Source organism: Rhinopithecus bieti, unplaced genomic scaffold, assembly GCF_001698545.2.
Source record: "Rhinopithecus bieti isolate Rb0 unplaced genomic scaffold, ASM169854v2 scaffold_39856, whole genome shotgun sequence".
NCBI classification, from domain to species: Eukaryota; Metazoa; Chordata; class Mammalia; order Primates; family Cercopithecidae; genus Rhinopithecus; species Rhinopithecus bieti.
In genome coordinates, this window is record NW_016816291.1 from 20,340 (window position 1) to 36,730 (window position 16,391).

Consider the following 16,391-nt stretch of genomic DNA (forward strand, 5'->3'; position numbering starts at 1 on the left):
TTTTTTTGACAGGGTTTTGCTCTGTCATCCAGGCTGGAATGCAGTGGCACGATCATAGCTTACTGCAGCTTCAAGTTCCTGGGCTCAAGTGATCCTCCCACCTCAGCCTCACAAAGTGCTGGAATTATAGGCCTGAGCTATGGAGCCTGGTCTTAAATCTTAATAAATATCTGATTCTGGTCTGCTTCCCTGGCTGACACACATGCTGGCATCTTGCGCCTAGACAGATGTGTTTCTGGACTTGGTTCCATTTGTTCTGATGGGCTCCTCTCTCTCAATGACTGCACATTAGAGTATGTGGCTATTCTTACACATTTCTGTATAGAACTCAGGGTTAGTATATTAATGTTAAAGTTCTACTGGTTTTCGAGGCTGGGTGGAATGTTTGGGCTAATTACGTTGTGGGCATCTTGACAATACAGGCTTTCCCTCCGGGAATGGTGATTCTGGGACGCAGGTTTTGCACATTCTGGTTTATTGCTTGGCTCGCTGCCACAGAGGGATGGCACTGCTCCACACGCCATGCCCAAGAGGTGTCCCACCTTATCTTTCTAAATCAAGCTGAATGTTATCAGCTGACAGGATATCATCAGTGCTGCGGGGACTCACTCCCCACAACCCGAGATGAAGTGAGGCGGAAACTGTGGAGCAGATCCGTGCTGTGTGCATTCGCCCTTCCTGACCCACACTGATGCTGGCCGGTGCGCTGTGTCTGAGCTGTCAGAGGGCACTGATTTGGGGACAGGGCGGGGGGCAGTGCTGAAGAAATGCCCCCTCACCTCCCTTAGCTCTTCCTGTCCAGTCAACACTTGGCCACCAAGGCCCCTGAATTCCAGGCCCCAGTCACCACTAACAGGGTGCTGCATGGGAACAAAGTGTAGGCCCAGAACCTGGAGTTCAGGTCACTCCTCCTTCCAGTCGAAGCCTCTGCCCCTCCCAGGTGATTCCAGCCTCATTCCTCCATGGGCCAAATATCCTAAACAAAGGCCTGGTCTTTACCCAAGTGCCCAAAAACACAAGCAGAAAGGCTCTGCATGCCTCCGTGGCCTGCCAGAGGTAAAAGCCTGCCCGTCAAAATGCACAATCCTGGTTCTTGCAGGGAGGTGAGGAGCGGAGAAAGAAAAGGTCCATCTCATTCTTTCAGCAGGAACCTAAACTTGAGAAAGCCAGACGCAGTACATTTCTTAATCCTGATACTTTTATAACTGGTTACAGCAGGGTCACATGCACAACTGTTTTCCAACATCTTTCAACGGTCCACATAACATCCTGTACCTTCTTTATTTTTATTTTGTAAAGCCAGGGTCAGTGGCTTATGCCTGTAATCTCAACACTTTCGGGGGCTGAGGCAGGAAGACTACTTGAGGCCGGGAGTTTGGGACCAGCCCAGGCAACATAGCAAGACCCGGTATACAACAGAAAAAGTCCCTGTCTCAAAAAATATCTTTTCCAAGTGCAGTGCCATGATCACAGCTCACCGTAGCCTCCAACTCCCACACTCAAGTGATACTCCCACCTCAGCAGCTGGGACTCTCAGAGCGCACCACCACATCTGGCTGATGTTTTAATTTTTGGTAGAGATTCAGTTTCACTATGCTTCCCAGGCTGGTCTTGAACTCCCGGCCTCAAGAGATCCTCCCAGTGTGACCTCACAATGCACTGAGGTTACAGGCATGAGCCACCATGCAGCCCCTGTAAAACCTGTTCTTCAGGTGCTTCTTTTGGACCTCCTAGCTAGACTGTCATTGGCAAATACTAGTTTATTATTTTCCCACATTTATATTAATGGATTTCCCATGTTTTATTTATCTAGACTAGGGTTTCTCAGCAGCAGCACTATTTATATTTTGGGCCGGATAATTCTTTGTTATGGAGCTGCTTGTGCCTCGCATTATATTTAGCAGCATCCCCAGCCTCCGCCTGCCACATGCCAGTAGCACTCCTCAGTGTGACAGTCAAAATGATTTCAGATAGTGTCAAATATCCCCAGGGAGGCAAAATCACCTCCAGTTGAGAACTGTTGACCTAAAAAGCTCTGGAACAATGTTAGATCATGGTAATGATAGCACATACTGCTCCTGATCTTTTTTTTTTTTTTTTTTTTTAGGCGGGGTTCCCCTCTTTCCCCCCGGGCGGGGGGGGGGGGGGGGGTTCCGGCCCCCTGCAAGCTCTGCCTCCCAGGTTCACACCATTCTCCTGCCTCAGCCTCCGAGTAGCCGGGACTACAGGTGCTCACCACCACGCCCGGCTAATTTTTTGTATTTTTTAGTAGAGACAGTTTCACCGTGTTAGCCAGGATGGTCTCAATCTTCTGACCTCGTGACCCGCCCGCCTCAGCCTCCCAAAGTGCTGGGATTACAGGCATAAGCCACCACACCTGGCCTGCTCCTGACCTGAATGGGAATACCTCTAGCATCAAAGTATAGTAGTACTTGTATACTACTGTCTGGGCTGTGANTAGACTAGGGTTTCTCAGCAGCAGCACTATTTATATTTTGGGCCGGATAATTCTTTGTTATGGAGCTGCTTGTGCCTCGCATTATATTTAGCAGCATCCCCAGCCTCCGCCTGCCACATGCCAGTAGCACTCCTCAGTGTGACAGTCAAAATGATTTCAGATAGTGTCAAATATCCCCAGGGAGGCAAAATCACCTCCAGTTGAGAACTGTTGACCTAAAAGCTCTGGAACAATGTTAGATCATGGTAATGATAGCACATACTGCTCCTGATCTTTTTTTTTTTTTTTTTTTTGAGACGGAGTCTCACTCTGTCGCCCAGGCTGGAGTGCAGTGGCGCGATCTCGGCTCACTGCAAGCTCTGCCTCCCAGGTTCACACCATTCTCCTGCCTCAGCCTCCGAGTAGCCGGGACTACAGGTGCTCACCACCACGCCCGGCTAATTTTTTGTATTTTTTAGTAGAGACAGTTTCACCGTGTTAGCCAGGATGGTCTCAATCTTCTGACCTCGTGACCCGCCCGCCTCAGCCTCCCAAAGTGCTGGGATTACAGGCATAAGCCACCACACCTGGCCTGCTCCTGACCTGAATGGGAATACCTCTAGCATCAAAGTATAGTAGTACTTGTATACTACTGTCTGGGCTGTGATTAGTACACTGTATTAGTCTGTTGCGGGAAGTCAGGGACCCCGAATAGAGGGACTAGCTGATGCCGCAGCAGAAGAATATAAATTGTGAAGATTTCATGGACATTTATTAGTTCCCCAAATTAATACTTTTATAATTTCTTACACCTGTCTTTACTGCAATCTCTGAACATAAATGTGAAGTGAAGATTTCATGGACACTTATCACTTTCCCAGTCAATACCCTTGTGATTTCCTATGCCCGTCTTTACTTTAATCTCTTAATCCCGTCATCTTCTTTGTAAACTGAGGATGTATGTCACCTCAGGACCCTGTGATGATTGCATTAACTGCACAAATTGTTTGTAGAGCATGTGTGTTTGAACAATATGAAGTCTGGGCACCTTGAAAAAAGAACAGGATAACAGCAATCTTCAGGGAACAAGAGAGGTAAGACTTCTGGTCACCAGTGAGCGAGGTGAAACAGAGCCATATTTCTCTTCTTTCAAAAGCAAATAGGAGAAATATCGCTGAATTCTTTTTCTCAGCAAGGAACATCCCTGAGAAAGAGAATGAGCCCTGAGGGTAGGTCTATAGACGGCCCCCTTAAGGCAACCGCCTTTTACGGTCAAAGCGAAGGGATGAAATAAGCCCTGTCTCCTGTAATGCTCCCCGGCTTATTAGGACTGAGGAAATTCCCACCTAATAAATTTTGGTTAGACAGGTTGTCTACTCTCAAACCCTGTTTTCTGATAAGATGTTATCAATGACAATGTGTGCCTGAAACTTCATTAGCAATTTAAATTTCACCCCATCCTGTGGTCCTGTGATCTCACCCTGCCTCCACTTGCTTTGTGATATTTTATTACCTTGTGAAGTATGTGATCTCTGTGACCCACACCCTAATCATGCACTCCCTCCCCTTTTGAAAATCGCTAATAAAAACTTGCTAGTTTTACGGCTCGGGGAACATCACAGAACCTGCCGACATGTGATGTCTCCCCTGGACACCCAACTTTAAATTTCTCTCTCTTGTGGTCTTTCCCTTTATTTCTCAAACCAGCTGAGATGCCTAGGAAATAGAAAAGAACTCACGTTAACCGTCGGGAGCGGGTTCTCCTGACATTAGTCCATTCTCATGCTGCTATGAAGAAATACCCAAGACTGGGTAATTTATAAAGAAAAGAGGTTTAAGTTGACTCACAGTTCTGCATGGCTGGAGGGGGGGGGCCTCAGGAAACTTACAATTATGGCAGAAGACACCTCTTCACAGGGCAACAGGAGAGAGAAGGAGAGCCAAGCAAAGGGGAAAGCCCGTAATTAAAACCATTAAATCTCATGAGAATTCACTCACTATCACGAGAACAGCCCCCATGATTCAATTATCTCCACCTGGTCCCACTCTTGACACGTGGGGATTATTGCAATTCAAGGTGAGATTTGGATGGGGACGCAAAGCCAAGCCATATTATATCCTTTATATTAGCATACTGTATCAAAGTATAATTTTCTTTTTTTTTTTCTTTGAGACAGAGTCTTGCTCTGGCTCTGGCTGGAGTGCAGTGGCATGATCTCAGCTAACTGCAACCTCCGTCTCCTGGATTGAAGTAATTCTTGTGCCTCAGCCTCCCAAGTAGCTGGAACTACAGGTGTGTGCCACCCCCAAGCTAATTTTGATTTTTTTTTAGTAGAGATGGGGTTTCGCCATGTTGGCCAGGCTGGTGTCAAACTTCTGGCCTCAACTGATCTGGCCACTTTGGCCTCCTGAAGTGATGAGATTACAGGCGTGAGCCACTGCACCCAGCCTGAAGTGTAATTTTCACAATGTGAAAAGTATGACTTTCATACAAATAATGAAGGAATATGTATAAGATATTTTCTTTAATTCGCAAGGGCGTCAGCAACATGGTGAAGCTAGTTCAAGGAACTTTTTGAGAGTGTCTGTAGTGCTCCAGGAAGGGCATTCTGAAACGTATTCTGATATAGAGACAAAACTTGTTAACATCCTACAGTGAGGCTGGGCTTGGTGGCTCACACCTGTAATCCCACCACTTTGGGAGGTCAAGGCAGGTGGATCACCTGAGGTCAGGAGTTCAAGACCAGCCTGGCCAGCATGTTGAAACCCTGTCTCTACTAAAAATACAAAAATTGGCCAGGTCCAGTGGCGGGCGCCTGTAGTCTCAGCTACTTGGGAGGCTGAGGCAAGAGAATCACCTGAACCCCAGAGGCGGAGGTTGCAGTAAGCCGAGATCGCGCCACTGCACTCCAGCCTGGGCGACAGAGCAAGACTCCATTTCAAAAAAAAAAAAAATCATACTGGGAAATCTTTGGGCGTTATCTTCTCTACTGGACAGAAACCTGTAAATTAACATATATACATATTCTCAAGAATATTCATAACATATTCTCTAGTATATTTCCCTACATTAGTGGTTTTCAAAGCACGGTCTCAAGTTGGAAGCCGGAGCGTCACCTGGGAACACAGACATGCAATGCTCAGGCCCCAACTCAGTCCTATTGAGTTAGAAACTGGTGTGGAGCCCAGCAGCTGGTTTCACAAACCCTGCAGGTGATTATGATGCACTCTAATGTGTGAGAACCACTGCTCTAAACAGTCAAATCATATTTTTTTTTTTGAGACGGAGTCTCACCCTGTTGCCCAAGCTGACTGAAATGCAGTGGTACAATCTCAGCTCACTGCAACCTCTACCTCCTGGATTCAAGGGATTCTTGTGCCTCAGCCTCCCGACTGGCTGGAATTACAGGCACCCACCACCACACCCTGCTATTTTTTCTTTTTTTTTCAGTAGAGACGAGGTTTTGCCATGTTGGTCAGGCCACTAGTCTCAAACTCCTGACCTCAGGTGATCTGCCTGCCTTGGCCTCCCAAAGTGCTAGGATTACAGGCGTGAGCCACTGCGCCCAGCCTTTTTTTTTTTTTTTTTTTTTTTTTTTTTTTTTTTTTTTCTGAAATGCTCTCATTCTGTCGCTCAGGCTGGATGGAGAACAGTGGCACCATCATGGTTCACTGCAGCCTCCACCTCCCAGGCTCAAGAGATCCTCTCAAGTCAGTCTCTTAGGTAGCTGGGATGACACATGTGCACCAGCACAAGTGGGTAATTTTTTGTAGAGATTGGGGTCTCCCTATGTTATGCAAGCTGGTCTAGAACTCCTGGGTTCAAGCGATCCACTGGCCTTGGCCTGCCAAAGTGCTATGATTACAGGTCTTATGTTCTTAAAAAATTTTTTGACATGGTATAGGATAGTCTAGTTACTTAACGTACTGTTGTTTTCAACAGGCTAGAGGTTATGATTTGTAAAAGAACTCTTCGGGGCCGGGTGCGGTGGCTCAAGCCTGTAATCCCAGCACTTTGGGAGGCCAAGACGGGCGGATCACGAGGTCAGGAGATCGAGACCATCCTGGCTAACCCGATGAAACCCCGTCTCTACTAAAAAAAATACAAAAAACTAGCGGGGCGAGGTGGCGGGCACCTGTAGTCCCAGCTACCCAGGAGGCGGAGTTTGCAGTGAGCTGAGATCCGGCCACTGCACTCCAGCCTGGGCAACACCGTGAGACTCCCTCTCAAAAAAAAAAAAAAAAAAAACTCTTTGGAAATGAGATCAATTTTACCATGAATTGGGACACTTTCCATATCTTTCTATTCTATAGAGCAGTTTACTTGTCATGAGCTCTGTCTTTTGAAAACTTGAAAGCCTGCAACAATAAAACCAGCTGCACCTGGTGCGTGGGATAGGCATGGAATTGAGGAGACAGCTCAAACTACGGTCAGTCCTCTGTATCCTCGGGTTCTGGAACATTGGATTTAACCAACTGTGCATCAAAAATATTTGGAAAAAAGTAAAACAATAAAAAAAACACAGGCTGGGTGCAGTGGCGGGTGCCTGTAGTCCCAGCTACTCCGGAGGCTGAGGCAAGAGAATGGCGTGAACCAGGAAGGCAGAGCTGGCAGTGAGTGGAGATCACTGCCACTGCACTCCAGCCTGGGCGACAGAGCAAGACTCCGTCTCAAAAATAAAATTTTTTTAAACTTTATAACAGCTATTTACAAAGCATTTACGTTGTATTAGGTATTATAGTAATCTAGAGACGATTTAAAGTATACGGAAGGATGTGCATGGGTTATATGCAAATACTATGCCATATTATATCAAGGACTTGAGCATCTGTGAACTTTGGTATCTCTGGGATCCTGGAACCAACATTCTGAGGTTACCAAGGGACGACTGTTTTCAATTTCTTCTTTGGTTATTGGTCTATTCTCTAATGTATTTTTGTTGTTTTATCTTTCTGCTTTTGCCTCTTCAAGTCAATGTCGGAAACTCAGTTGTTCTAGGCTACGCATTTGCTGTTACCAGTAAGCAGACTACCAATGCAATCTAAGCAACCTATTTTTCTTCCCCATCAGATTGGCAAAAATTAAGATAAGCATCTATTGATGTTGAAGCTGTAGGGCGTTTTCCTGAGTATGTTAATTATGACGGCCCTTTTTGCTAGGCACCTAGACGATTCATCAAAATGAAATAAAATACCCACGCACTTGACGCAGTTATCTGGTTATTTCCTTATCTGGGTGCTGGTTATGTGAGGTCTACAGTTGATGAAAACTTATTAAGCTTTATATTTATAATAGGTACAATTTTCTGTATACGTAGTATATTTCAGTAGTTTTAAAATATGTCTTTTCCACAGCCCGCAGCTGTGTATAATGCTATTTGCTTAATAGCGGAAAACATGGCAATGACCTGAAACACCCTGGCTCCCAGGATCCTACCCCCTTAAGTTAAACAAATGAAATAACTTCCACTGTCTTTCCTAATGTCTTAATTCAGTCCTCAGTTAAACTGGCGGTTGGCGCCAGTTTTTTCCAGGGAAGGATTCTGGGAGACAGAACAGGAGCCGGCAGCAGTTTGCCCCGGGAACCTCCAGTGGGCTGCGGTCCCCTCCCAGTCTCACTCGAGCAGGCCCCGCCCTCCCAGAGGCCATTAGTCCCAGTCACGTGATCATCGACTCAGCTGACCCTGCGGGACCGGAAAAAGGAATTCCCGGGCCCTGGCTTTCTGGCGCGATGGTGAGGCACCAGGGACGAAACGAGGCTTAGGTTGCTGGAGCGGGAATGAGGGGGCGCCAAGTCGCTCCGGAATGGGGGGGAGGTTGTCTGTACTGGCCTCTCCGCAAACATAGTGTGTGCGGGCGTGACGGCTGCGGGTCCGCCAGAGAAAAGTCCACCACCCTCCCGCTCCCGAGCGGGAGGCGGGGATAGGGGGCGGGTAAGACAGAGCAGGCCGGCCGGCTTAGAGTCCTTGTGCTTCCCTGGTGAAAGGAAGGGCCCCTGTCTCCCGGGACAGGAACTAGGGCTTGTCTCGAGTTGGGAGTCCTTTCAGGTCTTCCCCAGCTCCAAGAGGACCTCCCAAGGACACCCCCTTCCCCAGCCCTGCTGTGGGACTTAGACAAGAACGTGCTTAGAATCAGGCTCACTCTTGCACACTGTTAGGAAGCCCCTCCGCTCTTTCCAGAGCCAGAAAGTAGTAGTTCTGGGGTTGAGACTTATCCATCCATCCATCCAGTCCATCCATCCGTGCATTCTAAGCGCCTAGTCTATACCATGAAGTGTGCGAGGCACTGGGAGGACTTGAGCTGCCGGGGGCAGAGACCTAACCGCGCCTTGTGTGTAGTGCTAAGGGGGCTACCTGAGGATGCCATCAACCTTAAAGGTGGATGGTAGGAGCTGGCTGGCTGAAGTACAGTTTGTGTACCAGGAGTTGGGAGGCAAGGGTGGAGGCGTGTGTCTTCAGACAGGGAACAGCATGTGCAGAGACTTCAGGTGAGAGAGAGCATGGCTCCCCAGGAATGAATGCATTTGCCATAGCTGGGAGAGTATCACCTGGAAGGTTAGGGAAAGATGAGGCTGCACAAGTAAAGATCAAATCTTCCTGGCTCTTGGATCACCACAATCAAGATAATAAACATATCCACCTGCCCCCAAAATTTCCTTGTGTGAAGGGCTATTTTAAGAAGTATAATAAAGAAGGGCTGTTCTGGCCTGGGGCGGTGGCTCACGCCTGTAATCCTGGCACTTTGGGAGGGTAAAGAGGGTGGATCACCTGAGGTCAGGAGTTCAAGACCAGCCTGGCCAACATGGTGAAACCCTGTCTCTACTAAAAATCCAAAATTAGCTGGGTGTGGTGGCACATGCCTGTAATCCCAGCTACTTGGGAGGCTGAGGCAGGAGAATCACTTGAACCTGGGAAGCGGAGATTGCACCATTGCATTCCAGCCTGGGCAACAAGAGTAAAACTGTCTCAAAAAAAACCAAAAAAAACAAAAAGGGATACCAAGCCACACAGAGTGCAGCAGGCATGGAGGCGGGAGCGAGACTGGTGTCCCCGAGCAGCAGCAGAGAAGCCGGAGTGGCTGGAGTTGTGCGGGTATGGGGAAGAGGGGAGAGAGGTCACTCATCTGTGTGAGGCAGAGGACTTTGTTTTGTCCCCTGCAGTACCCCTAACACTTAAGAGTGGGAGCTAGCACAGAGAAGGCGCTCGATTGATGTTTGCTGAGCAGACGAATGCCTGGAGTAGACCTCAGAGCAGGGTTTGGTGGCAGGGTGGGTCAAGGAGAGAGTTCACTCAACAGCCTGGTGATAGCAGAGAACAAGTGACCAGAGGGTATCCACCCATGACGGGGACCGGGGTCCCTGCCGGGCAGCAGTGTGGGAGACACACTGATCCTGGCCACACTTCAGCCCTCCCTCCAGCCTGAGTACCTGTCTCCCTCCCTTGCAGAGGTTCCGGTTCTGTGGTGATCTGGACTGTCCCGACTGGGTCCTGGCAGAGATCAGCACGCTGGCCAAGATGGTTGAGTGCACAGGGTCTAGTCTGGGTGGAGGAGGGGCATTGGGCTGGGGATTGTGGATGTAGAGGATGGTGAGGTTTCTCTGGGGTTAGGGCCTCAGTGCTCTCAGCCTGTGCTACCATGCTTTGTGACCTTAATCAGTGGCTGGCCTGCTCTGAGCCAGTCCCCAGGAAGGAGGGGTGAGGTTTGCTAGCCTGGCTGATGTAAGGACTTCCCTTCCAGTCTTCTGTGAAGTTGCGGCTGCTCTGCAGCCAGGTACTAAAGGAGCTGCTGGGACAGGGAATTGATGTGAGTACAAGACCCAGCACCCCATTGTCCCATGACCTTATGACCCCCAGTGCCCTGAAGCTCTGCACTAGGCCCAGGGAGATGACGGGTGACCCCGCCTGTCAACCTCTCTGGGCACCTCCCATACTTCTTTCCAGCCTGTCTGTTCCTTATCGCAGGATCCAGGCTGGGGGTGAGGGGCTGGTTAATAGGGTACTGGCACCCTCTGAAGGTCTCCTTTCCCTATAGTATGAGAAGATCCTGAAGCTCATGGCTGACACCAAGTTTGGTGAGTACCTCACTGAGTCCACAGGCCCCAGGCAACCCTGGGACCTCGGCCTGGTACAGAGGGGCCCCCCCACCCCTCCCGGCAGCATCCTTAACTTACCTTCCCTAGTGGAGGAGCATGAGGGAAAGAAAGACATTGACAGTCCCACCTTCCTGTCCTCTGTCAGCTCCTGGTGGAGCAGGAGCAGTGCCTGTGGCTTCAGGAGGCCTGGGGGCTTTGAGCTGAAGTTAATAGGGCAACAGGGAGGTGGCTGGGGCCACAGTGACACCCCCTGTCCCACCCATGGGTCCTTCAGAGTCAGGTGATGTGAAGGCCACAGTAGCAGTGCTGAGTTTCATCCTCTCCAGTGCGGCCAAGCACAGTGTCGATGGTGAATCCTTGTCCAGTGAACTGCAGCAGCTGGGGCTGCCCAAAGGTACGGGTTGTGGGTGGGCAGCTGGACAGCCTGTGGGCCAAGGGCTGCTAGAGAGGAGGCGAGGCCCTGTGACCCTATGGTGTACCCTGCCCTGTCTGGGCCAGGAACCCAAGCCCAGCTTCCACCGGCTACCTCCAGAGCTACTCCGTTCTACCCGCAGAGCACGCGGCCAGCCTGTGCCGCTGTTATGAGGAGAAGCAAAGCCCCTTGCAGAATCACTTGCGGGTCTGCAGCCTACGCAGTAAGTATGAGGCCAGCCAGGGTCTGGGCTCATTCTAGAAGGTGCACGCAGCATGCAAAGTGCTAGTTCCAGGGAGATGACTTAACCATGGTCACATGGTTACTAGCAGCCATAGAGCTGGGACCTGGCCCTGGGTCTCCTGCCTCCAGCCCAGAGTCCAGCCAAGACCTCTTGCCACTGAGGTCTGCTGTAGGTGATCCAAACTGATTATCGGGCACCTGCCCTGTTATGAGCCTGGGTCAGCGGGATGGGAGCTTCTTAGAGGCCACATAGCCTTGAAGGGTTGAGAGCTGAGCCAGAGTGTCAGCTGAGGGCCATTTGGCTTACCTGCCTTTGATCCTGAGAGCCACCCACCCTATCTCACAGTGAATAGGTTGGCAGGTGTGGGCTGGCGGGTGGACTACACCCTGAGCTCCAGCCTGCTGCGGTCCGTGGAAGAGCCTATGGTGCACCTGCGGCTGGAGGTGGCAGCTGCCCCAGGGACCCCAGCCCAGCCTGTTGCCATGTCCCTCTCAGCAGACAAGTTCCAGGTCCTCCTGACAGGTGAGGCTCAGCTTTCCTCGACGGGTGAGAGGCTCTCCCAGATCCTGCCTGACTGCCTCCCAGCTGCTCACCTCTTCCCTCTACAGAACTGAAGCAGGCCCAGACCCTAATGAGCTCCCTGGGCTGAGGAGAAGGGTGTTCCAGGCCTGTGTGAAGCCGCCCTGCCTGTATAGAATCACGCCCTCTGAACTGCTCTTTGGGAGGCGGCCCTCTTTCTAGGATGCTGAGGTCCTGGCCTGGACTCTGGCCTCCCAGATCCCCAGCTGCCTCACTTCTCTCTTGAGAACTCGGCTCAGGGCTCCTGAGGACCTTTCCCAGCATTACCTTCCCTTCCCTCGAAAGGCAATTGTTGGCTGTTTTCATGAGCAGGAAAAATAAACAGAAGTATAAAGGAATGTGTGCAGGGGTTCTGTTTGGGTTCAGATCAAGAGTTTTTGTGAGAGAAACAGAAGTGACATATGGGCCTCCTTGGTCCATCGCTCATTTTCTTTTCTCAGTTGCTGATTGAAGGAGGTCACAGGTGAGGCCAACAGAGGACCAAAATGCATCTGCTTGTCTAATGAGAGGAAAATCAGGTTCTGTCTCCCAGATCTGGGATGCTCTTGGCTCTGCTGTCTTTGCCCTCTGGCCATGTCCTCAGGCTAGCAGCAAGTTGGTCACCCCAAAGCCAAATGCCCCTTGTACAGAAAGGAGATTGCCCTTATTTCACTGCCATCTTTTATTTATTTATCTAGAGATGGAGTTTCACTCTTCTTGCCTAGGCTGGAGTACAGTGGTGCGATCTCGGCTCACCACAACCTCTGCCTCCTGGGTTCAAGCGATTCTTCTGCCTCAGCCTCCCGAGTAGCTGGGATTACGGGCATGTGCCACTATTCCCAGCTAATTTTGTTTTTTTTTTTTTTTTTTTTTTTTAGTAGAGACGAGGTTTCTCCTTGTTGGTTGGGCCGGTCTCAACCTCAAGTGATCCACTTGCCTTGTCCTCCCAAAGTGCTGGGATTATAGGTATAAGCCACTGTGCCTAGCCACTGCCATCTTCTTTAGGAAGAGAGAAGTGACCATGCCTGAACCACTCATTGGCAAGAGGAACGTTGCCAATGTTATGGACTGAATGTTCATGTTCCTCCAGAATTCATATGCTGAAGGCTTTGTCCACATGCACGCACCACCAGATAAGGACCATGTGAGCATACAACGAGAAGGTGGCTGTCTACAAGGCCAGGAGGAGGGCTGTCAGCAGGAACTGAGTCTGCTGGCACCTTGATCTTGAACTTCCCAGCCTCCAGAACTGTGAGAAATAAATCCTGACTTCTGGAAAAATGAAGTAGGTGTTTTCCCTATTCCTCCCACTAAGTACAGTTAACAACCCTGGATGTTACATATAAAACAAACTAAAAGACTGAGCAATGGAGAGAAGGCAGCCTATCCTGGCTGGGATCCTCAGGACCTGAGGCTCCACACAGCAGAGAAATTCCTGGAATCTGGACCCCACGGCCCAGTCAGGTTGACACATAAAACTGATCATGACCGATCTGTAGGACTACACAAAAGTGCTAACATTCATGATTAGCGTCTCAGAAGGTTAAGGAGGAAGAGAGTGGAATGGAAAAAGTATTCAGAGAAATAACTAAAGGCCAGGTGCAGTGGCTCATGCCTGTAATTCCAGCACTTTGAGAGGCTGAGGTGGGAGGATTGCTTTAGACCTTGTGCCTGGCCTGAGCAACATAGGGAGACTCAGTCTCTACAAAAAAATAAAAAATTAGGCCTGTGCCGCTGTTACGAGGAGAAGCAAAGCCCCTTGCAGAAGCACTTGCGGGTGGTGCATGCCTATAGTCTCAGCTACTCAGAAGGCTGAGGCAGGAGGATCAATCGCTTGAGCCCAGAAGTTTGAGACTGCAGTGAGCTGTGTCATACCTCTGCACTCCAGCCTGGGTAACAGAGCTGAGACCCTGTCTCAAAAAAAAAAAAGGTATATATAGACGTTGGAATACTATTCAGCCCTTAGAAAGCAGAAGGTTCTGTCATTTGTGACATGGATAAACCTAGACAACATGATGCTAAGTGAAATAAGCCAGGCACAGAGAGACATACCACATCACCTCACTTATGCCTGGAACTGAAAAGAAGGCTTGGGGCAGTGGCTCGTGCCTGTAATCCCAGCACTTTGGGAAGCCAAGGTGGGAGGATCGCTTAAGCCCAGGAGTTTGAGACCAGGCTGGGCAACATGGCAAACCTGTCTCTATAAAAAATAAACAAAACTAGCTGGGTGTGATGGTACATGCCTGTAGTCCCAGCTACTTGGGAGGCTGAGGTGGGAGGATTGCTTAAGCCAGGAGGTCAAGGCTGCAGTGAACCATGATAGTGCTCCTGCACTCCAGCTTGGGCAACAGAGTGAGACCCTGTCTCAAAAGAAAAAGCTAAATTCATAGAAGTCAACGGTAGAATGGTGGTTAGCAGAGGCTGGAGGAGAGGGGGTGGGTTGCAGGGGAAAGGGGAGATACTGGTCAAAAGGTACAACGTTCCAGTTAGGAGGAGGAAGTTCTGGTGGTTTATTGCACAGCGTAGTGACTAGTTAATAACCATGTATATTTCAAAATAGCTAAAAGAGGGTTTTAAATGTTCTCATCACAAATAAATGATATTGGAGGTAATAGATATCTAATTAGCCTGATTTGATCTTTTCTTGTTGTTTTTTCTTTTTTCTTGAGATGGAGTCGCACTCTGTTGCCCAGGCTGGAGTGCAGTGGAGTGATCTCGGCTCACTGCTACCTCCACCTCCCGAGTTCAAGTGATTCTACTGCCTCAGCCTCTGTAATAGCTGGGACTACAGGCATGCACCATCACCCCTGGCTAATTTTTTGTATATTTTGTAGAGACAGGGTTTCTCACTATGTTGGCCAGGCTGTTTTTAAACTTCTGACCTCAGGGGATCCACCTGCCTCGGCCGCCCACAGTGTTGGGATTACAGGCGTGAGCCACCGTGCCCGGCCGATTTGATCATTCCATAATATATACATGTAACAAAACATCACACCGTACCCCATAAATGTATACAGTTATTATTTGTCAATTAAAAATAGAATTATAGGTAAGTCAAACTGGTATTCTAAAAAATGTTCAATTAGCCACAGTTGGGCAAGAAGAAACAAAAATGAAAACCGGGAATAAACAAAGTGATAAAAAAAAAATCACAAGGAGACTAGTCTGAGCAACATGGCAAAACCCCATCTCTACAAAAAAAAACCCAAACATTAGTCAGGTGTGGTGGTATGCACCATTGTCCCAGCTACTCGGGAGGCTGAGGTTGGAGGATCACCTGAGCCCAAGAGTTCGAGGTTGCAGTGAACAATGATCACACCATTGCACTCCAGCCTTGAGTGACAGTGAGACCCTGTCTCAAAAAAATAAAAAATAAAAAAGAGCTTATCCTGTCTTTTTAGTCAGGATAACCAAATAGCCTTGATCAATGAGGTAAAGCTATACTTGACAGGTGTATTCTATCAAATATATTAAGAATGACAATTAGAAAATCACTTTCAGGCTGGACACAGTGGCTCACGCCTATAGTCCCAACACTCTGGGAGGCCAAGGCGGGTGGATCGCTTGAGGTCAAGAGTTCGAGACCAGTCTTGGCAAAGTGGTAAAACCCTGTCTCTACTAAAATACACAAAAAATTAGGCATGGTGGCCCCCGCCTGTAATCCTAGCTACTGGGAGGTCGACGCTACAGTGAGCCAAAATTGCGTCATTATACTCCAGCCTGGGCAACAGAGTTAGACCTGTCTCAACAACAACAACAAAAACCTAAAACTTTATTTTATTTTCTTTTGAGACAGGATCTCAAAGCGAATTTTTGTATTTTTAGTAAAGATGGGGTTTCACCATGTTGGCCAGGCTGGTTTTGAACTTCTGGTCTCAAGTGATTCACCCCCCTCGGCCTCCCATAGTGTTGGGATTACAGGCGTCAGCCACTGCACCCTGGCCAAAAACCCAAAACTTTATATTCATTGAATATCTACTACCCATTTCCTCCTTCCCAGCAGCTCCTGGCAACCACCATTCTACTTGCCATTTCTATGTGTTTATTTAGATGCCTCATATAAGTGGAACCATGGGGTATTTGTCTTTCTGGGTTTTTTTGCTTGTTTGTTTGATGAGATGGAGTCTCTCTCTGTCACTAGGCTGGAGTGCAGTGGCACGATCTCGGCTCACTGCAACCTCCGCCTCCCAGGTTCAAGCAATTCTCCTGCCTCAGCCTCCTGAGTGTCTGGGACTACAGGCGCATGCCACCACACCCAGATAATTTTTGTATTTTGATTAGAGACGGGGTTTCACCATGTTGGCCAGGATGATCTCGATCTCCTGACCTCGTGATCCACCTGCCTCAGCCTCCCGAAGTGTTGGGATTCCAGGTGTGAGCTACTGCGTCCAGCTTAAGTATTTGTCCTTCTGTGACCAACTTATTTAGTGCAATGTCTTCGAGGTTACCTGTGTTGTTGCATGTGGCAGTATTTCCTTTTTTTAAAGGCTGAATAATATTCCATTGTATACCACATTTTTTGTTTTTTACAGGGGGCAGGGATGGGGATAAAGTCTCACTCTGTCATCCAGGCTAGAGTGCAGTGGCATGATCACAGCTCACTGTAGCCTCTGACTCCCAGGCTCAAGCAACCCTCCAGCCACAGCCT

At 48.9% G+C, this 16,391-nt stretch overlaps 1 protein-coding gene across 4 annotated transcripts; it reads left to right on the forward strand.

Moving 5' to 3' along the window:
• Positions 1–7,965: 7,965 nt before the first annotated feature.
• Positions 7,966–13,028, forward strand: COMMD4 (COMM domain containing 4). 4 transcript variants are annotated; one of them, XM_017854791.1, is made up of 8 exons: positions 7,966–8,171; positions 9,883–9,954; positions 10,175–10,240; positions 10,469–10,508; positions 10,804–10,923; positions 11,084–11,164; positions 11,531–11,707; positions 11,794–12,102. In XM_017854791.1, exons 1-8 carry the CDS (start codon positions 8,169–8,171, stop codon positions 11,832–11,834), a joined length of 600 nt encoding a protein of 199 aa, XP_017710280.1. In that variant the 5' UTR covers positions 7,966–8,168; the 3' UTR covers positions 11,835–12,102. The 4 variants fall into 4 exon arrangements, with proteins under 4 accessions (XP_017710280.1, XP_017710282.1, XP_017710279.1 ...); XM_017854793.1 differs by lacking the exon at positions 11,794–12,102 and adding an exon at positions 12,834–13,028 and having other exon boundaries at positions 8,074–8,171; positions 10,795–10,923; XM_017854790.1 differs by having other exon boundaries at positions 8,074–8,171; positions 10,795–10,923.
• Positions 13,029–16,391: the final 3,363 nt, after the last annotated feature.

Bases quoted from the DNA above. Each gene is read 5' to 3' on its own strand.
- COMMD4 (XM_017854790.1), top strand. The intron at 9,955-10,174 runs GTTGAGTGCACA...CTTCCCTTCCAG, and splicing joins TCAGCACGCTGGCCAAGATG to TCTTCTGTGAAGTTGCGGCT. The intron at 10,924-11,083 runs GTACGGGTTGTG...TTCTACCCGCAG, and splicing joins GCAGCTGGGGCTGCCCAAAG to AGCACGCGGCCAGCCTGTGC.